Below are 25,554 nucleotides of genomic sequence, written 5' to 3'. Positions count from 1 at the left end.
CAGTTGAAGTTCATTTCTTTGTTTCTTCCAATGGCTTATGCTACTCCGGTTTGATTATTGTAGAATCAAGAGGCCGTAACCCAAAGCATCACTTCTTCTTTGCTGAATCTTTTCAAATATAGAACCCTCATGGTACTAAAGTTAAAGGATGTGCACCAAATTCTGTCAAAAATGTAGAGATGCTCTTCAGTAGCAAAACATTTTTTTTCTACTCAATAGTTTGAGACAGGGCATGGAGGTTGAGGGTTTTTTTTAAAAATACCTTTTATTTTTAAAAGATTTTTTCTTTTAAACCATAAAAGTCAACTTGTACCTGAGGCAGTGTTCAAAACCAGACATCCTGCATTGAATTCCTAAAAAGAATTTTGGTTTTCACAAATGCACAGTTCAAGTTTTAATGCAGATTTGAAATAAAGTAATTAGTAATCAAATGTATCAAACACTGGGTAAAGTGGCTTTAAAATATCTCAACCCACGGTTGTAACAAAGCACCAGTCATTAAGTGCATGAAATAGAGTAATTGCTCACTCTCAAAAAGACAAGAAACTGTTGTGGTTTTTTTTTTAAAGACAGCTATCTATAACTCTCACTAGAATTTACCTGTGGAAGAGACACCATACTGTAAATACAGCAATATGCCGGAAACTCCAGTGTACTTATTTTTTTTCCTTTTCAAAGCAAAACACACAGACATTTTTAATTAGTTGAAAATAAGGAAGTTATTCAACATTGACCTCAAAGGCTTCATATTTAGGCTATTGTATTCTGTTTCTAAATGAAGAAGAATTTCATCTAGAATCTAATATGACATGCTTTGGTTCATTCCCCCCTGCCATGGAGTCTGATATATGTAATGTTAGAAGAAAATGTAAAGCAGAAGAGAAACACGAAAAAAACACTCAGAAATCCAAGTTATCTCCCGTAACTTTCCAATAACATCTTTTTGAATACTTGCATCTCCATACCCCAGAGCTAGCAGGTGTATGGAAAGCTGTTTTGAGTCAAGAGAATATGCTGTTAGTGGTGGGAGTGATATCAATTGTAATGCAGTAGACGAAGAGACCTGTAGTGGGAGGTTTAATTATGTTGACCGTGATGATATTGTAGTAATAAATCTGCTAAGCTGGCACAAGTATTGCTCCAGTACTCCCACACACTTTCCTCTGTGTGCTCTCTAAACATTTGATTCACTAGTTGAAAAATTTTCTCTGTTGGTGCTCTGGTGCCACAGTCCTCCAGCACTGAATGGAGTAATGCTGATCTAGCCCGTCATAGTCACTAAAATATGGCATGTTGGCAAGGGGAAACAGAAATGTCTCTCACTGTACGAGTCCCTCACTGACATAATTTCTTGAGGACAGTACATGTAAGTATGAGAAATGCAGAGAAAAATGTTTGATTGTTGTCATAAAAGTGGAGCTGCCTGAGGAATAGCAGGGCTAGTTCTGAATGAGAGGCATATGCTGCAATGGAGGAATTTTTCTTTGCATCCTTCTGGTTCAGCAGTAAGTACTGCTACACCTTTGTCATCATGCATCAGTTTCAGCAATACATTGATTCATTCAGCACCATTAGGTGCAGGCAAAACTGCTCTTGGGATGGGAAAAGATGACATTGTTTTCTTGCAGTTTACATTGTTTCTGTTTGGAGGAAAGGTCAGATATGCAGACTTCTTCATTTGTACCTTCCATCAATGAGGAAGCAGCAAAAATGGTCAGTAGCCGTGTTCTTCTGTAAGGTGCTGGCCTCTGCAATGAAATTGGCTTTGAAAGGACTAGAGGGGATCTGCAGCAATGCAAGAATAAGCATGACATGACCTGTACTTCATTTCTACTGAAGTTTCACCTTTGTTTTCTTCAGATTTTCAGCTAATCTAATTTCAGCGGTGACATCCTGGGTCCTGGTGTTCATTATGCAGTGCTTCACTTTTGGGATCACACATGTTTCAAATGAGCTCTCTTAGGAGCAGGCTTGCTGTTCCATGGTCCTGTGCCTTGAGCTTTCTTAGGCTCAGATCTGTGGAGGTGGCACAGGGAAGGAAAGGATCCTTCCATTTTCTCTCTGGTCCCATCCTCTGTGGCAGGCTGAGGGAGTTGGTTGTGCAGTCTCCCAAGGGAAAGTGGCTTTCTTTTGAAAGAAAATGTAAGCTGAGAGGGGGTGGGGATGTGCAGATAGAGGCGGGGTTTATTCTCAAGATTGACTCCTGAAACAAAGCCTAAATCAGTAATTTATTGTAAAGTCCAAGGCAAAGACCTTGTTTCTGCCTATGCTGAGTAGAAGGAATTCTCTGTGAGGCCTGGGCCCAAACAAATCTCTTCTCTCTGTTGATACAACAGGGAGGAGCAGAAGTTCCACCTGCCCCCTCTCCTCTCATGTTTCTCTGCAAGGCAGAAAATGGTGGCCTTGAAGGCTTTTCTGCTCTTTGCATGGCACTGTTGTCTGAATTTGTACCACTTCCTCCACAGGAAATGTCACGTGTATTTTGGGAAGTACGCCATGAGCTCATAGAGTTTTGCCAAGACTTAAAGGCATTGGTGCAATTCATGTATTCAAACCAGGTCCAGTTCCGCCTTTTAACATACCTTTAGCTGTTTGTAATCTGGTACTGGCCATGGTTGGTTTCGTTATTTAAAATTGCACTAAGGAAGACATTGCTGTGCATATCACAGAATCACAGAATAACCAGGTTGGAAGAGACCCACCAGATCATCGAGTCCAACCGTTCCTATCAAACACTAAACCATATCCCTCAGCACCTCGTCCACCCGTGCCTTAAACACCTCCACGGAAGGTGAATCAACCACCTCCCTGGGCAGCCTGTTCCAGTGCCCAGTGACCCTTTCTGTAAAGAATTTTTTCCTAATGTCCAGCCTAAATCTCCCCTGGCTGAGCTTGAGGCCATTCCCTCTTGTCCTGTCCCCTGTCACTTGGGAGAAGAGGCCAGCACCCTCCTCTCTACAACCTCCTTTCAGGTAGTTGTAGAGAGCAATGAGGTCTCCCCTCAGCCTCCTCTTCTCCAGGCTAAACAACCCCAGCTCCCTTAGCCGCTCCTCATAAGGCCTGTTCTCCAGCCCCTTCACCAGCTTTGTTGCTCTTCTCTGGACTCGTTCCAGAGCTTCAACATCCTTCTTGTGGTGAGGGGCCCAGAACTGAACACAGGATTCGAGGAACGGTCTCACCAGTGCCGAGTACAGAGGGAGAATAACCTCCCTGGACCTGCTGGTCACGCCGTTTCTGATACAAGCCAAGATGCCATTGGCCTTCTTGGCCACCTGGGCACACTGCTGGCTCATGTTCAGTCGGCTGTCAACCAACACACCCAGGTCCCTCTCCTCCAGGCAGCTTTCTAGACAGACTTCCCCTAGTCTGTAGCACTGCATAGGGTTGTTGTGCCCCAAGTGCAGGACCCGGCATTTGGCCTTGTTAAACCTCATGCCATTGGACTCGGCCCAGCGGTCCAGCCTGTCCAGATCCCTTTGCAGAGCTTCTCTACCCTCCAGCAGATCGACACTTCCACCCAGCTTAGTGTCGTCCGCAAACTTGCTAAGGGTGCACTCGATGCCTTCATCCAGGTCATTGATGAAGACATTGAACAGGGCTGGACCCAGCACTGCTGCAATACACTGTGCAGTCTTGGACTACACACCAATCTTGTATGTTGAGACAACTTTCAATTAATAGTGGTGAAGCCATTAGCTAACTAAACTTTTTTCATACACTGAAATTCTCTAGAAAAATAAAGAGAGTGACCATGTCCAAGTTAACTTTGGAATAGCTTATGAAAGGTAATTACTGTCACCTAAGACAAGAACAGCAGGAACTATAGAGAAAGTTAACTTGCTGGACACTTTCTGTTATTATGCCACAAATATGGTTGCTACGTTGCGTTACAGTTTTAAATATTCCTTTGTCCCTGTTGGAAAAAGAAGTACATTCAAAAATCAACCGTCTAGAACGTCAGTAAAGAACAGTAAGTTTATCTCAGGCACCACAGAAAAAGATAAATGCTAGCCTTTTCCATTTGGACAGAGGGAGTCACGATCCTTTAGGGAAAACCCGATTTCTCTTTCCCCAGTGAATTTGCGTCACAGTTACCTAAACTGTAGGAGTAGCTCATTTGTGTATCTGTGCTCAACCAGCAGCACTGGTGACCTCTGAAAGCTCATGTTGCTGTTTTGCTACACAGTGGATGATGAACTGGCTAAAGCTGATAGGGTATGGAAAATGGTCCCTCTGCTTTGCTATTCCTCCAACAAAAGTGATTCTCTGACAACTCCTTGCAACAGCTATATGAGTACTTCTTCCAAAAATGTTTTCTGTTTTGTAGGTGAAGTGGCAGTGGTAAGAAAACACTAACCTTTTATTTAAGGTTAACATAACCATTCTAGTCTACAAATAATGTGTCATTCTATCAGAAATGTGGAAGAATGAGGTTCATTTTTCTCTCTTCTACAGAACAGCAGCTTTTTATTTTGATCTGCTTTTCCCATGTCAGTCTCGTGCTTTCATTTGCTGTGAATGCTGGCTTGTGTCATTTTTGATGGCTGGTAACAGCACTGATGCTGACAGTTCATTTCAGTATTAATAACCTGAAAGCAAAAAAGTGAAGCACAATGCTTTCTTTTTTTCACATTATACTCTATGTCAGGAGAACAGTTTGGAGGTCTTTGAAATTTTGGCAGCTAATGTAACATTTTGATAAACACTCTTCAATTTCTCACAGAACTACTGACATTACAGGGAGTTTAGATGCTTAAGTGGACTCTGTATTACACCTGATTTAGTTCAATTGGACTGTATCAATATTTTCTCACCATGTAAAAAAAGACATTTAGCATTTTTTATCTAAAATATGAAAACCATTTTTATACTGGATTTCCCAGCAAAACTGTTATTAATACATAGACTTTAGGCAGTAACATGTTCAATACAGTTGTGTCTGCATGCTGCGAGCATTGTTGTAATGTTATGTCTATGCCAGAAAATTCTGTGCTGAGACTGATGTGCTGTTCTTGTAATGATGAGATGACAGCAGCAAGGAGAGCAGGGTACAGGCTATGCATTACTGGGTCACAGGCAAGGGAATGGCAGCTATCTCTAAGTGTTAAGAAGAGGACACCTTCCAGATCCTGCAATGGGACCAACAAATCCCATGGTTTATCTTCCATTGAACACATTGCTCTGTGCAGATGGTCATGGCTGCTTACTCTGCCAGCTACTTCTTTGTGCAGGAGTCAGGAAACGCTAAGCTGAGACTGATGACTCTCCATGTAATGATGAGATGATAGACTCAGCTAAAGGATGAATGTTCAGCTTAGCTGGAATGCCTAGCTCCAACTGAGCTACAAATTGAGTAGTATATCACGCAAGAACAGGCTTTGACATTTTTTAACATACTTGATTTAAGTAAGTAAAAGTGAAGAAAATAATGCAGAGAGAGTAGCAAAGAAAAATATGGTTTAGATCTGATAAGAGAGAGTGGGAAATAGAATCTGTAGTCCCCCAGATGTTCCTTACAAGAGATGAATTAGTGTGCATGCCCAAGGACAGCAGTTATGGCCTTGTTGATCTCACTGCCATGTCCAGTCCTGAGTTATTGAAACACTTCCCAATCTAAAGAATATCTGGCATGAGTTCTGTGGTATTATTTGAACTTGACTTTGTGTTGAATTTTAACTAGTGTGCTCAAATACAACCTTAGTACTTCTGGGGGAAACCTCAGGGGTGTCTCTGGTGGTGCATAGTCCTCATCTTGTGCCTTATCCTCTGACAAAGATCTGGAATTTTGTTTATGAAAGAGATCTAAATTTAAAGGAGAGCAATCTGTCCAGATGTGCAATTATTTTTTTGATCTATCTTTCCTGATGATTTTGAACAACAGGTTATGGGACTGTCAATGGATGCATCATTTTAAAGAATAATGTGACTAGCCTGAGAGGTGAAGTACTCAAGTTTGGGGGGGGAAGTGTGTGTGTGTGTATATATATATTTGTTTGTTTGTTTATTTATTTTATATTTATACACACAAATATATGTAAAAAAATCATAGATATCTGTCTTGGAAAGTTATCAGAGAATAACTGTGTCCCTTGGGTAAAACATATCTGTGGGATGTTTTAAATATTTTCCTAAAAAGACTATGAAGGTTTTAGCAATTCACTTTTCAGGTTTTGGCTGTGGGTATGGTGTGCTGAGTTGAAATCTCGAGTAGTGTTAATTTTGGACTAATAATCCCTTAGTATAGGAACTGGAAATTTTTTAGAATTTTATTCAAAATTTTGAGAGATGAAAACATGATGTAGCCTGGCAAAACAGTAGCACAAATTACATTTTCTGTGCAAAATTCATCAGGGAACCTGTAGCAGATGTTTGATTTTTCTCATCATGAGTACTGAAACTGCTGTCTTCAACTGAAAATCTGGCTTTTACTCATTGTGTTGTAAGAGAAATAAGGGAAACAGATATTTTATTAGATGAGATTTTGGGCATGGAAGTTCTTCTTCTGGTCTAAGAAGTATTAGCTTTTTCTACAAACTTTGCCTTACCCCCATGCTTAACATCTCAACTCAAAGAGCTCCTCTTAAAATATTGTCTTCTTAAAGGACTATAAATATTCAATACTTTAAATATGAATGTCAGCCAGTGCAAAGGACTGCTGTGAAGCTTCATTTGGTTTTCAAACTCAGTGAATTATGTAGGTCTATTTCATTTTGTTCAGGCCTCCCTAGTGTTGAACAGGTTTTATTTAGTGAATAGTAATCTCAACACAAACCTTAGCAACTGGAGCAAGGAGAAGGAATGTGCAATGGATACCAAAGATAAAATGAAAACTTACATCCATCATTCACAAAAATACCATTTCCACTATTGCTAAACACACTGGCTCAACAGCCTTACTGTGGTGTTAAAGGAAAATTTAGCCTCCCGTGTGATGTGCCAAAATAAACTTTAGCTGTCTAGGCTTCCAGGATATTGGTAATAAAATTGAAAGCTGGATTAAAGACTAGAGAGTTGATTTAATGTAATTAAAGCTCATAAAAAAGAGCCAGTGTTCTGTCAGAACAATGTGTGTCATCCAAGCAGTTGGTAGTATCACTTATTAATATCACCCAACACTTCCCATTATAATACTAGGCACGCAGTTTGGTGACATATTCATGACCTTCAGCCATCAGGGATTACATTTACTGGTTGTTGTGCCTTACATCTATTGAACTCTTTCAGAGAAAACTTCAGCTGTTGTCAAGAATGAGGAAAAATTTGTTCTGTAAGAATAGTTTGATCGTTTAATGTATTTACTATTCTTTTTAAAAAAAAAAGCCCAACCAGGCTCTGGGTTTGGTCATCACAATATAGTGGTGTCACTTATGCCAGCAATGTGACACTGGATGCATGTGCTTACATAGTCAAAACATTTTAGTTGCTAAATTCCCAGATTATTCAAATTTCAGAGGGTGTGACTAAGAATCTGATATCACTGCAGAAAGGAGAGGAAGAATGTTGGACAGTGAACCATGACAGGAGCAGAGATAACAAGGGATGAAGGAAAAGTGAGATTGTGAGATGGGATTGCACGAGGAAGTGAGTAATTGGGGCTGGTGGTGTGAAAGAAACAGGTCAGGTGAGTTAAAGAACTAGTGGTGAAAGAGGATCAGATACTACTAGTGAAAAATAATGAAGGTTGATAGAAGGAGCTGCCCTGACTAATTGTGGAAACTAGTTTTGCTCCCTGTGGGTCAGGATTTTTGGGGATTAGGAGGCTACCAGAACCCTGAGGATGGAGAGGAAATCTCAGATGGGATCATCAGTGTATGTGACACAGATTAAATATTAATTAGGAAGCAAAAGAGCTTGAATTGCCAAAGCTGCTCAAGTGTTAGGCATCAAAAGACTTATTTGGAAATGAAACATTAGGATTTGCTAGGCAAGAGGAAAGAAACTGAGATGGAAGGTAGGAGTTAAAACTAAAGAAGCAAAGAAAAGAGGATGAGGAGTCCGGAATTTTTAAGGGAGACTATGGAATAAGCTTGAAGAGATAGAGCATAAAGTGTACATGAGCAGTTCACAGGCCCTGTAATGATGGTCTCCAGGTGATTAAGAAGGGCCTACCTTCTGTGCCCTGCAGTGGGACCCAGGAATCGTGTGGCTTATCCTTGTTTAAACACCTTGCTCCATGCAGACAGTGATCGCCACTTAGCCCTGTAGCTGCTTTTCTGCAAGATCTGAGATGGGCAGAGCTCCCAGCCCTACAGTCCCCTGTGGAATCAGCAGGGTGATATAACTTATGAGTCTCTTCCCAGCATTTTAAAAATTAAGTTACACAAAGAGAACCCCGTTATGTTGTTGTGGTTGCTGAACTCAAACACTTTACATATTGGGTAATGCTAGCTTAAGGTTTTCTTTGTTGCCAGTATCTCACCATCTGAAAAGCAGTGATAAAAGTCCTGTCTAACAGGAGTACTGCGAGGATTAATTGGGTGTGCTTTGAAAAGTGCTACAAGGTTTTATCATGTGTTTCTATTTATTTTACTTTTGATTCAAGAATTGTAAAAATAAATTGGTGAGTTACAAATGGAAAAATACATGAAACATTATCTACTTTCTTCTAAAGCCATACTACAAGCTACTGAGGCTAAAAAAATAAATGAAACACATGAAAGCATGTTTGGTTTTTTTCATGTGAATGAATTCTTTTTTCATGTGCTGGAAAAATGGAAGACCATATGCAAATATTGGATCCTTCGCTTGCCTATTTGTTCAAAAACTAATCTGCATTTGAGTTTTCCTAACCTCAAAGTAGTATTCCAAGAGAAGTATTTATTGACAGGAACAACAAGCAATCCACATTTTTCCATTTAACGCATTAAACAAGAAAGTATCAAGATGAGGCAAAAATGTGTTTGCCTTTTTGTCTTTTTGTTTAATAGAGTGGGAAAAAATCACCTTAACATAGGGGCAGTTAAAAGCTGTCATTCTCAGCGTTGTTAATTTGTCAGCCTGGCAGACACTGCATTTCATGAAAGCAGTAATTAAATGTATGTTGCCATCTTTGCTGGTTTTTGGTTTTACCATTTATATTCTTGTTGCAGAAGTTTTGTTAGCTTTATCATCAGCTAGTATTGTCCTTGTGAGTTGATCTGCACGCACATTCTGTTTTCTGATATACATTTACATGCTAGTAGTGCCTATTGCTAACAGCGGAGCCAAGGTGATAGCACTGCTCTCTCTTAATGGGAATACACAGAATTTCCAACACTTGTGTATATATAGGGTCAAAACTCAATGTGGCACGGATTTACCAGGGCTTTTTATTTTAACAAGCTATATTATTATTATTATTGTTGTTGTTGTTGTTGTTGTTATTATTATTATTTTGGTGGTGGTGAAGGAGATGTTGAACTGAAAGGAGCAATGGCATTGTTAGAGTTGCTTCCACAAAGGACAGACTTTTTGAAAAGAAATGTGAAACCTGTGCCTTCACTGGCGTGGGGAGCAGGAGTCTGGGACACTGCCGGTGAGCCTCACTCTTTGTACCACACTTGTGACATTCTGCACTAGCATCTCTGTTGCTGTGGATGGTATTACTTTTTAAACTATTAATTAGCTGCTCAGAATATCAGTCAGAAAGAGCAGGATTTATTCAATATGCAGGTTATGCAATACTTAATGCAATCTTTTCTTGGTATGTACTGTCCTTAAGGGTTTACTTAATGGCTTTCATGACTAAAAATCAAATAAAATAAATGTCTCTTTTAAGGAAAAAAAATGTGTGCTAGTATAGACCTGGGCATAAAACTGAGACATAGGTATCTCTGATATATAGCAAGTTGAGGATCAAAGTATGTATTTCATGCTTCTACTTTTTCAAGCGAACAGACAGCTTTGTAATTTAGCATGCTTTTGTACCTAAAAGGTATTTTGGCATTTCTGTGATATCCGTCATTTTCCAGAGGATACACTCATGACCTAAATTACTTCTTCTCCTAAATAAATTCAGGAGAGATTGTTAGAAGGATGACTTATTTCCATTGCCATATACAAAATGAAGCTGGATAAGTCAATTTCTAGATGGGCACATGTTTTATCCACATCTTGTTCATGCTTCTTATTAAAGGTAAATTATAAATAGTTTTAAAAATGGTTAGTTAATACTGCACAGGTTTTATAAGTTTGTTACAAATTACAACAGTATATGTTCCAGGTACTCAGATCAAACATATTAACAAATGGTTAGCTAATTGTCTCTGGTTATTTTTTTTTTTAAGTCACATTTTTAATAAATTATTAAGCCTTTCCAGTTTAAACATAATATAAAGGGAAACAAGAATTGCTGAATGACTAACACAGAGTATTAAAAGAAATCTCAGTTCTGAAACAACGCTGTTTGTTTAATTTCTACATTACTTTAAAAGCAAAGGCAATTAAGCTGAAGATAAATACAATGAATCTGTATGGAATAAATCTCAGGTATACAAAAGTGAGTATGATATTCATGATGTCTCTGTGCTCCCCTCCCCCAAAAGAGACCCTGACTTCTTTATCCTCATTGTGGCTGCAAGGCAAAAAGACACAGTTTGCTTTTTGAAGTACAAAACATTCCTGAAAAATGCTTAAATCCCAGGGGAATGTGTGAGATGTAAGACCAATCCCCTGGGACCAGGCTAATGGTTCATAATCCTACCAGTAGGGCTGGCTGGCACCTGAGCCTGCTCAGAAAATGCTTATCCAAAATCCTGCCCTGCTTCTGCATGTAGTCATCCTGAGGCACCAAGCTAGGTGCTTAGGGGAGGTGTATATTTCATGTCTGAAATGTATGGCAACTTATTCATCATTTGGACTCGATGATCCGATGGGTCTCTTCCAACCTGGTTATTCTATGATTCTATGATTTAGGTACGAGTGATTGCTCTGTGCTATAAAAATATATGCAGTATTTAGAGGAAGCCGCCTTTTGTATAGTGGCTGAGAGGTTAGAGTTCATAAGCAGGACCAGAAGTCCTAGGCTTAGCATCCTCTTCAGCCTCTTTCACCCCTCCTAGAGGTGCCGGTCCCCACTAGGATGTCTGGGCTGCACCCCAAGCAGCAGCTGATGGGGCACCATGGCTGTGATTCTTTTGATACAAAGATCCCTATTTGGCAGCACAGCCGCAGCTTCGGATTCCCAACCTCAGAGCAGCTTCTGAATTTTGTATAAGGGCATAGCTGGAAGGGAGCAAGGCTGGAAGCCTCCCAGGGCTGCCCTTCTCTGAAAAGGAACTGAGTCATACTCCGTTTCTGTTTGCTATCTCTGTAGCCCTATGAATTGTGCATTTCTCTCCACACAGTGGCACAGCTTCAGCTGTGACTCCCACCACATTTTGAGCCTGCTTTGAGCCTGGTTGCTAGGAGATAGCAGCTCTGAGTTCGGGTCTGCCGCTCACCACAGCTAGCAAAGACCTTGCATCCCAAATTTTCCGCCTCTTCACCTGGTATTGCAACAAGAAGCGAGTATTTGGTCTCTCACTTCTCGGCTGTGTGCTCTGATGCACGGGCTGGTACGTGTCAGGGTGCATCCAGCACCCTTGCTGTGCCCTCTGGGCCGGCACTGCTCGCTATGCTCTGCTAGAAGATCAGTGGATCAGCTCTGCAAAAAACACTTAGTTAGGTTTTCAGTACATTGACTTAGAGAGGCTCTGGAGAATGTGTAAGTGAACTTGTGGTTCCCAGGCAGTAGGGATAAGCAGACAGGCCCTGAGTTACTCTGCTCAGCTATAGGAGTTAGTCCTCTTTGCGCTGCACCCCTTGAACACAGTGTGATCCTTGTTAAATTTGCAGGAGATCCCTTACTGATATTTGTGAGAATAAAATGACGCTCTGACTGAGTCTATGGCAGGAAGTATCATCTGTTTTATATATAAGGATACAGAACATCTCAGCCTTGTCAATGTTCAAGATTTGGATGATGAGTTAAGCTTTGTTGCCAAGATAGAGCTTTACTGTATGGCTTACGAATATTTTCTCAGTGAAAATAATACATTTTCTCTTATAAGAGACAGCAATGACCTTTGGAGATAAAAGGTAAATGATACCAAAGTTAAATTCCTGGCAAAAATATATTGCCATTTTGGCCCTTTGTTTAAGGCTATGATTACTTAAGAAAATGCATAGGAGAGGAGTTTAGCCAGCTCTCTTGAAAATGCAAAGCTTTGCCTCAGCTCATATTAATGCCCAAGAGGCCCCATTCTGATTGTTTATGGAATTAATTATCTGATGGTTCAGTGTTCTGTATTAAATATTAAAAAATTATTAATAATATATATACCTTCTCCTGAGTCATCTCAGTTTTGCTGAAGTTTCTTTCACCAATAAGTATCTACAAGACAGGGATGTCTTCATCTCAGAGGAGTTGGTGGTGTCTTATTTAAGAGGCAGAACTGGCAATTGTTTCTAATGCAGATAGGAAGGCTGCTTCAGAATCCTTTTTGCTTCAACACGGAGAGACTGAACACTTAACTATTTGATCCCTCTGACCTGCTGCATGTATTCTTATTTTTAAGTCAACATTGTAAAAAAAGATTTGAGATAATTTATAGCATTCTTAATAAATTTGTTGTATTTAGTGGCCATAAAATGGTTGTGCAGAAGAGAAAGGCATTAAAATGGGCAAAACTTTACACAAATGGGAGGTAATTCAAACAGATAATTTTTAAGTTAACTGCTCTGAAGAGGTCTGCCAACCATCTCGCCTCTGTTTTTTTCAATACTGATCTTCCATAGATCCAGTTTATTTGAAATGATGAAACATATTTTCATCGGATAGGAGTGTAAAATCGAGCCCATTAAATAAGACTACAATTTAAAAGAAACAAAGGAAAAGTTCAAATACATTTGTAGTCTAAATGAGAAATTCTGGCACTCTGGTCCCTGTGGTGGGCTGAGCAGTTGCACATTGGTAGTTTTCCTTGTTTCCAAACACTAAAATGTATTGAATCTCTTCATGCATTTCTTTTTTTCACCTGTCATTACTAATGTGGCCACATGGGCATTCTGTGCTCATGAGTGGAGGTGAGATGCTCTAAGCAGTAGCTACAGTAAATGCAGATGAGGAAAATACAATTTCACCTGGAACATGACCTCCTTTAGCAGAAAGTTGGAGGGCTGCTGCATTAAAGCCTGTTCAATATTATGTGAGCATCTAAGAGGCAAACAGGGGGCATGAAGGGAATTGATCATAGAATCATAGAATCACTAGATTAGAAAGGACCCACTGGATCATCGAGTCCAACCATTCCCATCAATCACTAAACCATGCCCCTCAGCACCTCATCCACCCGTCCTTTAAACACCTCCAGGGAAGGTGACTCAAGCACCTCCCTGGGCAGCCTGTTCCAGTGCCCAATGATGATGTATAAACAGTCACTTGTCATACACAGATAACAAATCCTTTCAAGTCACATTTGTAGTGGCATTCTTACCACTTGGGTCTTGTGTGGATGGGCACTCACTCAGCCCTCTGCAAACGTAGGAAGTACTGGTTTATTTCATTGCTCTGTTTCTTCTCTTATTGCTGAGGCTGATGCATCAAAAGTAGTTGGTGCATTCTGTATTTGTTTGTCTTATTGAGAAAGATATGATTCTCTGGTTTGGAAGAGCCATTCCTGCACTCAGAAAGTAATGGTTTTTTTCCTATCCTTTCCCATGCTGTTTCTGGACAGAGTTGGGTTTTGCAAGAGACTGAGCTCTTCAGGGTGAGAGGAAGGCTTGTAGTGATAGGACAAGGGTATAAACTGGAGAGGAGCAGATCTGGACTAGACAAAAGGAAGAATTTCTTCACTATGAGAGTGGTGAGGCACTGGAACAGGTTGCTCAGGGAAGCTGTGGCTGCCCCATCCCTGGAGTTGTTCAAAGCCAGGTTTGATGGGGCCTTGGGCAGCCTGATCTAGTGGGAGATGTCTCTGCCCATGGCAGGGGGGTTGGAACTAGATGATCTTTAAGGTCCCTTGCAATGCAAACTATTCTATGATTCTATGATTCTCCTTTGAGAAACAGTATGGCTGTCTTGTGTAGCACAAAGAAACAAGTATTCTCAGATTTGTAGGAAACCTGTATTCTTGCTTATTTCCATTATTCCTTTTCAGCTGGTATGTGATCAATCAGAAACATGTCTGTGCTTGTTTAACATGTATTATACTTTTCTAAAACCAATAGATGTAGAATCTTAACAATGGAAAAGACCCTATCATGGAAAGTAAAATGTAAAAAGAATTCAAAACCTTTCACTGTGTTTGCAGGATGAGGCTACTGCAACTGACAAACAGTACAAACAGGAGCCAGCCCAGGTCACTTACTCAACATCAGCTGTTTCCAGCACACAGGAGGTGTTGTACATCAATGGAAATGGGACCTACAGTTACCATAGTTACAGAGGACTCGGAGGTGGGCTGCTAAATCTCAATGATGCTTCTAGCAGTGGTGAGTTTCCTTACAAAATGTGCCTGTGTGTATATGTGCTCATGTGTACATTTACCCCTGCTGTAGAGAAAGCTAGTTCAAGGGGTTCAATATCCATAGGCTATTATCAGATAATGAGCAAGAACAGAATGCCGCGAACAGCTACTGCTGAGCAAAATACTTGCTCACTGCATGCTAGTCTCCTTTCAGTTTCAAAGGACTAATTCACAACAGGGTGAAACTGAACCTGGAGTCTCTAACAAAGCTGAGTGAAAAAATGCTGGGTTGGATCTTCAGTCGATTTACGTGACTTTATGAAGACCTGCCCTGTCATTGTTGTCCTCTACTATACTGATCACAAAATGAGGCCATTAGTAGCTTTGTGGTTGGAGTTTGAAAACACTGAACTACATATTTATGATAGAAATGAATTGACCTAGATATCTCAAATGCTCTCTAGCCACTTTAATTTACTGCAGATAAGGATCTGGCATAACAAGTGTTAAATGAGAAATCAGCACATCTGTCTAAACTCAAAATGATGCAGGCAATTATCGCTATAAGGTTGTATGCCCCTGTGAAAAAAATCAGTGCTGTCATTTGTTTAGACAGCATTCCTTTCTTCTTACATTAGCAAGCATCTGTAACTAACAAATGTAAGTTAATTGTATTCTTTGTTTTAAATAGTCCCCCATATTGACTACAAATTCAGAGTAAAGGAAATGGTTTGCCCATGCTGGTAACAAGGGTATTGTCTGTCTGTCAGAGAGAAGTGATTACTCTGGAAGGCTGAGGGTCTCTTGCCTCCAAGAATGGTATTTTAAAAATGTTTCAGAGGGCAGAGAAATCCCTGGGTATTTGTCCTGGCTGATCCCTCTCTGGCACAGCAGAATGGTTTGGATACATGGGCTGACTTAGGCAAGACAGTAATTGTTTAGCTACAGCCTCTATTTTCAATCCACTAAGCAATTTCAAAATGCTGTCAGGGCTGTAGCCTGCAAGGAGTTACTGGTATGTGGTGTCCTGGCAACCTTCAGTCATGTCTGCTTCCTCATCTCCCCATGAAAATCCTCAAAGATCTGTGAATTATTTGCATTAAGTTTTCAAAAGGCTTTAAAAAGATAATATTTTAGTTGTCAAAAGTCTCTGACTTAAAGAGGGCGAGTGATGATTACAATTGTTTCTATATGCAGGAAAAAACACATCTGAGATACTGAACACAATCCCTGATCAAATATTTTCATAAGAGAAAGACAGGCTATGGAAATCTGGTTTCTTGGGAAAACGCACAAAATCTTTAAAATTGTCTTTTACATTGTGGCCAGAAAAGATCCAAGCCAGTTCCCACTGAAAACAGTTGGCATTTGCTCTTTCGCTCAAGTAAGAGTAGGATTAAACTCCCCATGTGTTATTTGTTAGCAGAAGCCATCAGAGTTGTCCTGTTTTACATAATCCTAAACTGTGAGGAATCACAACTGTTTTGTGTACTTGTTATACCCTTCAAACCTCTTGTAATAGGATACATTTTTGTAATTCCCATTTTTCAGTGAATTGTGGAATTTAGGCCAATGTATTCTATGTCACTTTAGCATGCAAGATTAAAAGATGAGGTACAAATTCAACATCATGAATCAGTGTTACTTTCTCATTAGAAGCAGCATTTTCTTTGTACCTCTAACATAGAGGACTCCAATATTATTTCACAATTAAAGCTCAAGATGGGTTTTGTAGGACAAAGTGCTGGATGCTGCACAGCTAACACAGCCAGGGAAATGTGCAGTATTGCACCCATTGCTGGGTTTCCTGGGGGTCATTTGGTGTTGTTTCTTCTGTGCCATTGCCTGGTTTTCTAGATAGAAACTGCCTTTGTGCATGTAAAAAAGGGAGGGTGTTTCAGACTCAATGGCAGACTGGCTGTGCAGGACATGCCTTCATGTCGGGGTAAGACAAAAGAGCTGTTGTGTCTCCATTTCTCTGCACAGATCTGCAGCCCACCTCCACCACAGCCACGACTCAGCACTGCATCCCAGGCACTACAAACGTCCAGTCCCCTTCCAGCTCAGGTGAGTCCTCCTGCCAGATCCAAATGTCTTCATGTTGCAAGCAAACCCTGAGCCCTGGTAGGCTTCTCTTTCAACCTCCTCACCCATGGGTGGGCCTGCTGACCGTGACTGACAGCCGCGTGGGCCAGCCAGTAGCTTCCAGACCCCCACCAAACCTCTCACCAGCTGCACTCTCCCAGCTGTTCCTTGTTTAGCAGGGCCTCTTGCCCACATGCAAATCAGCCTTCCTGGTTCTTCAGCCTCCTGGTCCTTCAGGCAGTGAAGCCCTGCTGAGGATGAAGGAGTAGCTGGGGGAAGCTCCCTGAGACGATGCTGCTGAACCCCAGTAACTGATATGGTCAAGCTGTTCTGAGGCAAGGAGAGAAGGATGGAGCACTCGTGTCCACTGTTGCATTTGGCAGTAGGGAGGGTGCCTCATTTCCTCACCCTCAAATGTGGTGAAGTTTTTAGCTTCTCCTTTCCTTCTCCTCTTCTTTCCTTTTCTTCAAATTGTCAGACACATGGTATATGCAAGTATTAGTCTGGTCCCACCGTAGGGATGGAGATGGAATGTCTGTGGATATATTGGGTAGTATCCTACTTTTCTACCTTTGCTTGAAGCTCAGGAGTCTGCCTTTAAGGCAAGATAGGTGGATGCCACGTAATTAACCTCCTGTGGTGGATAGGAAACATTACTGGAGGACCTCGTGTGATCTTTTCATCACAAACCAGTTTGTTTGGTGATTGTTTTAAAGGCATGATGTTCGCTGGCTATAGGCATTTCTGTGTTTTCACATCTCTTTCCTCAGGCAATACAGCAGTTTTTTCTGCTGTCTGAATTAGCTGAATGTATGTTTCCCAGAGGGATAGGAGTAGAAGGGAGAAAGAAGCTTAAAAGGTTCAATTCATTAGTCCCTGTTTTCTTGATCTGACATCTCCTGGCACTTGAAACAAAAGTTTTAGGTGCATCTGTTCTCTGTTTGAAGACAGGAGGAAAAAGAAACATTAACAGATGCGTAATATCACAATGAAACATTCTTGCAATAGTAAATACATCTGATTTGGAAAAAGCAGTACACTTTGTTAGTTCTTTCTATTTAGTTTTATTGGAGTGTATGAAAATCTAGTACATACTTCTGAAGCCACTTATGGTGAAAAAAAGGGGAGAGGAGAGTAACTGCAATAGAAAAGGCACATGAGAGATTTCAAAGCATGGGCGAATGCATTTTGCTATAAATAAGTGGCACCTCTTTTTGCATCTTTGCTTATGAAAAAGGTTGCTTAACTGTTAATGAAAATGTTCAAGCAAAGATGCTTAAATACATACGGCTTTTAAAAGTTTTTTCTCTAAATTATTATGTGCAGTAGTGATAACCATTCTGAGAGTCATTGACACATTTATTATTCTTTCAGTAGTTGTTAATTATAAGATTGGTGGTTACCCAGTGACAGCATACAATTCTTAAGGGATTTTTGCTGAGACAGTTGGTAGTATCTAAGCAATCAGCAGCAGCACATCTACATCTGACCCATATTTTGGAATTTGATATAAATCTTGTTGCTAATGAGTAGCGTGTGAGGCAATAACTAGTTCCATTTAAGTCTAGCAATTTACAGAAAAGCCATTTTTCCCACAGTGTATTTAATGGCAGGTATTCCCAGCAGCTAATTTGATAAATGATTGTCTAGAACATGAAGAGTAGGTTTTCAGAGTTGTTGTATTCAGCTTGATGTGGTTCCAGCAAGAAACATTTCACCTCACAGGAGAAATTAGGTCTATGTAACTGGACTGAGGTGGTAAATAAAAAACATTCCCGTGTTAAAGTGTCAATCAGGTGGCCTCAGCAAGAATACTTCAGACTTCTGAAAGAGTACAAAAGAAAGGATCTGTATCAACAATTTAACTTACTGCTTAAAAGAATGTTGTGCTGTTATAAAAACATGAGAGGTAATGATTGTGAATTATAATAGTATGCACAAGAAAAACAAATAAATAAGAAGTATCCTGTCTTCATCTCTGAGCTATGTGCTTAATCTTTGCTTGCACACTGTCACAGTCAGCGTGAAACCCGATAATGTTTTCAGTCAAGATTTTTAATTGTCCTGAAGTACTCTAGGATAGGAAGCAATATGCTCAAATGTGAAGTATCACCTTGGAGAGGAACCTGACACTGCAAAATTCATTGCAAAAATATTCAGATTTCCCTCTGGATAATGCTGCATTTCTTTCTTCATGTGAAGACTGGCAGCTTAATAAATAATGCTAAGTACACAAAGGAGATAGTTCTATTTAAATTAAGGACAGTTATTAAAAGAAATATGGGTGAAGCTGTTCAATTTTCTCCATATTTACCCGTCTGTAGTGATAGCTTCTGGAGATAGAGGCGCATGAAGTGTCTACCTTAACCGGCTGTTTTAAGCCTTCAGAATATTAGTGATTTACTTGTCTGGTTAAAGAAGTGTGGTGGATATTTATTAGTAAGGTTTAAGTCTCTGTGTTTCAAGAGCTGTTTTGCATAAAAATACACAGGAAAAATTTACACTATAAGAATGAGATGCATTTATTCTTTATCATATAAATGACCAGGTATGACTGGTGAACCTACAGGTAAGTTATGTTGCATGCACTTTTAGCATACAACAGCCTCAGCTATCTTTAAGAATCAGTAACACTGCCAGTGAGTGTCTGTCATAGCTATCAAAAGATAAGATCAGTATAATACATCCTGGGGATAGTCTCCGAGTGAGGCATTCTCCTAGATGTAAAGCTTGAGCTGTCATAGGAAAGCTTTGGAGATGAGGTGTAGGGGTCACATAATTAAAAGAACTGAAAAACTTATCCCCTGCATCAATCATGGCTTGTTCTCTTTCTGTTTTGCTCTCTGCCAGCACATGCAGCTTCCATTCCTCAAAAGGCAAGGGTGTACTCAGTGACCTGAACCTGTTGCCATGAATGCTGTTCCGTGTATCTGGATTTCTTTGCTTTTTTGGTCAGAGGGCTTTTCTTTGAGGGCAAGGACAGCACTGTTACTTGTTAAGTACAAGGCAGGAGTCTGGGACTGAAGGAAAATCCTATTTTCCTACTATATAGAAATTAAAGTGAAATGTGAGGTTTCTTCTTTCTTCTGTATGCAAGAATTCTATACAACAGAAGTCTCCCAGACCAAGAGGAGTTCTGAGTCCTGATGGTTCCCTGTGTGTGCAGGCTGCAGTTTTGAACTCCCACAAAAACTTATTTCCAGTGCATTCAAGGATTCAAAGATATATATGCTGAAGGGTTAAAGAACTTGCCTCATGATATCTGATCAGGACAGCTAGAAATACAGGACCAGATCTTCAGTTTGTGTAAATCACTGTGACTGCAGAGACTTGTGAGGAGTTACACCAGTTTATGCATGCTAGACATCTGGTCTTCTATTTTTTCTTTCAAAGTGATGCTTTTACTTTGTGCCATTATTTTTTTTAAGGAAAACCTCAGAGATGTAAGCAAGCATGTGTCTACGTATTTTCTACTTATCAGCAAAATAAACAACATCACTTAAAAATTTGTATCACCAATGAGAAAAGCCCATCAGTTTCATTTCAGAAAAAGATGTGCTCTGCTGCAGAAGCTCTGTTCTGCTGTATAGTGTGTTTGTGGTTTTAGCTGCGATATGAATGAGAGTCAAGGAAAGAACATAAAAGTTAAAGTAGGTTCATGTGGAGCACAATGCCCTCAATATGTCAGTGATAGCGTTTTTACTACCGCCTCAGTAAATATAGAATTCTTTAATGGCTTCTTATAGCCATTCAGTTCAGCTAGCTTAATGATTTGTATACCATTCTTCTCTGTGCTGGGTTAAGATTTTACTTAGAAAATATCCTCTGAGTATCTTCACAGTATGATTGTTTCCCTGCAGCATACAGTCACACTGAAAAAAATCCAGTGAGCTAATTGTCCTTTTATTTATCTTTTGTACACTGAAAGTCATTTAAAAGTTCATTTATACCAGTGTAGAACTGGAAATACAGTTATAAGGCTAAGTGCTGTTCATGCTAGTTGTGTAGTAGGAAATAAGGTCGATTAGGACCTTTTCTGTTGGAGTAGTTTCTTTTCATAGTCCCAGCTCTGCTTTCTTTCACTCAAGGGGAGATTTTCATTAACTTCACTGAGTGTGAGGACATGGCAATCTCCACAGCCTTTGTGCTCTCAGCTGTATCTCTGCATAAACATAAAAGACAGAAAAATAAGTAAGGTTTATGTCCAAATCTTCAGCTTGTGGAAATGAGTACAAGTCTTTCCATTAGTCCTTAAGATAGTGAGTCTGGCTTTGAATCTTGTGATTTTTGGTGGGATTATTTAGGAGAAGCTCTAGACTATGAATTGTTGTGTTCTGTCTACTATAGTTGACTATACTAAATTTTGCAATCATTCCAGTCTTTCTAGGAAGCAAAGTCCATCCAGTGAGCCCATGCTGAGAAAGTTTTGGCATTAACGTACATTGTCCAGATGGAATTGAACAGTGCATTTTTCTTGTTGGAAAGCAAGATACATTGCCTTGGATAACTTGATCCCAATTTCCAGGAGAGTATTAAGATTAAAATCAGGCTAGGCTGATGATCTGCCTGCCAGAAGTAGAGATTTGCTCCACTGTCAAAATAAGCAAACAATATTTTTTCAGATTTGTGCATAACAAAATGCTTGATGGGTATAGGTGCTGTCTGTATCATCTACTTTTAAAAAACTGAGTCCCATGTACCTGTACAAAGCTACACTCCAGGCAGAAAAAAAAGTATTGCATTAGGTGGAAAATGCAAACACCATTGAGGCACCATACATCTTAGCTGGCTAATAACTATGGTGAAACAACCAAATAACTATGGTGAAATTCCACACAAAGCCATACTTGATGATGGCGGATGGTTTTGCTGACTGTGGTAACCTGCAAACTGCCCTCAGGAGTGCTGTCGTCTTCACACAGCATACGTGGCTTTGAGACTATTCTTTGTTGAAAAGTGCTGAGCATATTAGCTGCCACCGCGATACAGTGATTGCTGAAGATTCTCTTGTCAGTGTCCAGGCCTTACAAGTTCCTTACTGTCTATTGCCAGCTGTATGCAGCCCCCACAGATGATAATTTATTCCCCACTGTAGCAGCCAGATTGTCACCAGCCAAATCTCATTCACGACCAGCTATTTGTATAAGAGATTACGTGGCACCAGGGCTGGCCAAGTGAATGACCATTTATCTGTATCTGTAAGGGATTCACAATCTGGCCACATGCTGATTGAAACATAAAATGTGAAAATAGATACCTAGACAACATAAGTTTGATATTCTGTGATAAAAACTGTAAGTGTACTGATTGCCATAAGGGCTACGATGGCAGCTGGAGCTGGGGGAGGCAGAGGAAATGAACCTTCTGCCTGCTCACCAGCATCAGATCCCACAGCAGTGTAGGGCTACAAGGAGCTTACACTGTTGGGATATCCTCCAGAGGCTAATGTTCTGCTGGCAATGGAATTGCCCCTCATGTTACATAAGTAGAACTTACAGGGCATCTGTCGTACATAAATATAAAACAAAGTGGTTCCTGTCAAGGCGGCTGGTAGCTGAACAGTTACTGCTTCTCACTGGCACTCTGCTCAGAGCAGATTTTGCTACTCTGCATTTGTAGCTAGAAACCTGTGAAACATCTCTGACAGCGGATCTGAAGCTTCTTTTCTTTTCCTTTTTATCTGCAGGTCCAACAGATCTCAGTATGAAGAGGCAGTTAGCAACCAGCTCTGGATCCTCCAGTAGTTCAAGCTCTAGACCCCAGCTGAGTCCAACTGAAATAAATGCAGTGAGGCAGCTTGTGGCAGGGTATCGAGAATCAGCTGCATTTTTATTGCGTTCTGCAGATGAACTGGAAAACCTTATTTTGCAGCAGAACTGAGTCACGTGACCTTCACACTGGCCTGGTCTTATCTCAGAGTTTCCACTAATGACATTTTGATTTCCCAGAGCACACACTTCAGTTACTGCACTGTCTTTTAGGAGAGTTAATTACCATAATGCCACACTGTTCTTGATCCATAAAGTGATGTGTTAAGGTGCTTCAAGTGAACTTCGACCTCTGGTATTTCGGAGGTACTTTACTGTGTCCAGCCTATTGCTTTTGTTTTAGTGTGTCAGCATAAATATCGAAAAAAAGTGGCTAGAAATTAACTCATTCTAACAAGTGGAGGAAACAGAAGATGCTGTGGTGGCTTAAAAAAATCGTTCAAGATCCAAGTGCAATATTAGTGGAATGTGATACTGACTCATTGGACTTAAAGCTGCAGTATATGGCAAAACATTGCCAAATGTCCTGTTGCTACAGGGCACAATTGCAATTAAAAGGATCTTGTATTTTAAAAAAATGTAATTTTTATAAAAAACAAAACAAAAAGATTTTTGTTTTCATTCAAGATTTTTCATTTTTACTTTGGTAAACTTTTTCACTGGTCCTGAAAATGTTTTGAGGAGATATTGTAAGTCCCCCCTTCCTCTCTTGAACCCCTGACTGTGCCCTCCTCCCCAACTTCATATTCTTTCTACAACGAGTAACTCTTGATGCTGGATAATTCTTCCCCCGTGTACTGTAAATTGTCATCGATGGAATACCTTCCAAAGGAAGCATGCATTTCCTGCATTCATGCCATTCTCAACTCCATTCTGTAATATATTGCAGCTTTATTAGCAATTAATAAAGAGTTGAGGGTTTTTTAAAAAGACATATCACTGAGAAAAAAAAAAGATAAATTGATTTCTTACGGTGAGCTCATCTTACTCCATGACACTGCTGCTGTCCTATACAAGTCCCTCTAGTTGTGATTGGATGTAGATGATGAATGTTAAGAGGTTGCAAGTGACAATCTGAGAATTTGCACTCTTGTGTGTATTTATTTTGTTTTCCTTAATTTAAACAAAATTCTTACAGAGGAAGGTCATCGACGCTTCTGGTATGATTTGTATAATTCCCAGGCCTAGCTAAAACCTGTACAAAACTGTAAACGGATGCAGCTGCAACTATAATAAAACTCTTCTCTCCCCTCCCCACTCTTCCCAACCCCTCTATTTCTTATTTTATAATATTGATTACACATTAATGGTGTTTTCTTTGTGCACTACGGCAGGCTTATTTTTAAGTATATAGAAAAAAAGTACTTTAGTTTATGCTTACTGTACTATCTGTTCTGTTGTTTAGCTTTTGTTGAATAACAAGTTTCTTGTGCATTCCTAAATTTGCCTTATTTCATGTACAAAATTTTATGTAATTCTGTTTTTGACAATGAGTTTAAGGCATCAGTGATATTTTATATCTACTTGTTACATATAGTTTTCCAAGTAATGACTGTGATTGTGACCAAGTAATGTGCACTTTTTCTTGTAACTGTGGACATTGCTATGCTTTTTTTTCTCTAGTGTTTCTAGGATTACTGTTGCTTACAGTTATGTAAAAGAAAAAGAACTTTTGTGATACTGTTGGTGAATATTAATGTGAAAAAGCCTATGAAATATGAGTATTTTGGAGGTACATAGATACACAAACATCTCTAAGTTGTGGACTGGTGTTCACATATTTAAATGAGAATTCAAAACCTGAGGGCTGGAATCATTTCCTCTGTTTTGTTTGGGTAAATAAACAGATTTCTGTGTTTAAATACATGATTGTGAAACATTCTAACATTTAAATTCATATAGCACTTAAAGCTATAAATATTATTGTCTTTAAATGAGAAAAAAAGGGCCTTCCAGCACAATTCATGCAGACATACAAACCTCATTTCTCAAAATTATTGACTACATCCAGTAGACTGATCTAGCTGGAGCTTTGTATTAATGAAGAATTTCCTCAATAAGAGCAGAGGCAGGTGGTCCATAAATCATGAGATCTGCATCACAAGCATTTTATGATTTTAAGTTGGCTGGAGGCAACACCATTTTGCTACACTACATTTAGTCTTAAAAACATGTTGAATGTCTTTTTAAAGGCACTTATTCTTGTATTTGTGAATATTGTTGCAAATTCTTACTAGCTGCTACCAATCACTTGTGAGCTGCATTTGCTTCTAACATCTCATCTGCTTCTATCATCACAAGCTTGTGAGAGGCTATAGCTTGTCTCTACCATAGAAGTGCAGTTGCCTCAGCTTCTCTCTCAGCAGGCATTTAAAAGCCTGTTAGGAACCAACTGCCTCTTTCCTCTCTTCAGCTTTTGAGTATCTACGCCGCCTTCTGCCTTTTGCATGCCAGGAGGGGATGAAGCGAGTACCTTATGCAAGATCACTATCTTGTCTTCATCCAAAGAAAAGCTCTGGTGTACATCTTCTGCAGAGAAGAGGAGTGACAGCTATGCCTAGGATTCAAAGTTTCCTTAGCCCTGTTGTGCAGGTCAGTATGCCTCAAACTGCCAACTACATAGCAACCAGCAGTTTGTCTAAGGGGCTGTTTGCCAGCTAGGGATCCTTGCTGCTTCTCGCAGTCTTGCTAAATCCAGATAAGGACAAGAGGCTAGAGGATAAAAGGTAAGAGATCTACTTCAGTGTTTACCCTCTGACTCCTCTTGCCTCTCCCCAGTTACTGCTTCTCTTGAGGGAGAAGTAGGAACATTGCAAGTCACTATATGACCTTCAAGACCTATAGCTTGTCACCCCTTTCTCCTGTTCCACTCCCAGCCTACTTTGATAGTTTTCCAAGTATGTCTTCTGCAGCAAACACATCCTTTTCTTCTAGCTGCTTTCTCTGAAATATCTAGGACCTTCTTCAGTTATAGGAGCACTTGATGTCCTTCTCTAAAAGCTCATACGGATACTTAACTTTGAGTCCTCAAGTGGTGCCAAATTCCAGCAACCTGGTGGGGATTTTGCTCCATAGCTGTTTCCTCCTCCAAGTACTGGGGTTTTTTCATCTCTTCTTTGGAACAACCATAGATTCAACTACAGTTTTAACTTCCTGTTCTTCGAAGAGGGTACTGAAATTCAGACCCATCCTGTGAAGGAGAGACTACAAATCTCAGTCCACCTTTGTGTGTGCAAATCTAGATCCAAGCATTGCAATTAAATTGGCCTTCTTGG

General features: G+C 40.0%; 1 protein-coding gene across 5 annotated transcripts in view; it reads left to right on the top strand.

The window, feature by feature from the left end:
* NOL4 (nucleolar protein 4) overlaps positions 1–24,416 on the top strand; it is a 189,269-nt gene extending 164,853 nt beyond the window's left edge. For 2 of the 5 annotated variants that reach the window (XM_069854043.1, XM_069854044.1), the window contains 3 exons: positions 14,271–14,451; positions 16,413–16,493; positions 22,198–24,416. In XM_069854043.1, the coding sequence (XP_069710144.1) occupies positions 14,271–14,451; positions 16,413–16,493; positions 22,198–22,391 (456 nt within the window). In that variant the 3' untranslated portion in view covers positions 22,392–24,416. The remainder of the gene's footprint in view (positions 1–14,270; positions 14,452–16,412; positions 16,494–22,197) is intronic. The other 3 variants (XM_069854046.1, XM_069854045.1, XM_069854042.1) reach the window with 2 other exon arrangements.
* The last annotated feature ends 1,138 nt before the right edge of the window (positions 24,417–25,554 follow it).

This window comes from Phaenicophaeus curvirostris, chromosome 3 (genome assembly GCF_032191515.1).
Source record: "Phaenicophaeus curvirostris isolate KB17595 chromosome 3, BPBGC_Pcur_1.0, whole genome shotgun sequence".
Taxonomy (NCBI): Eukaryota; Metazoa; Chordata; class Aves; order Cuculiformes; family Cuculidae; genus Phaenicophaeus; species Phaenicophaeus curvirostris.
The sequence above is the reverse complement of the archived record's forward strand: the minus strand, read 5'-3'. Positions and strand labels throughout refer to the sequence as shown.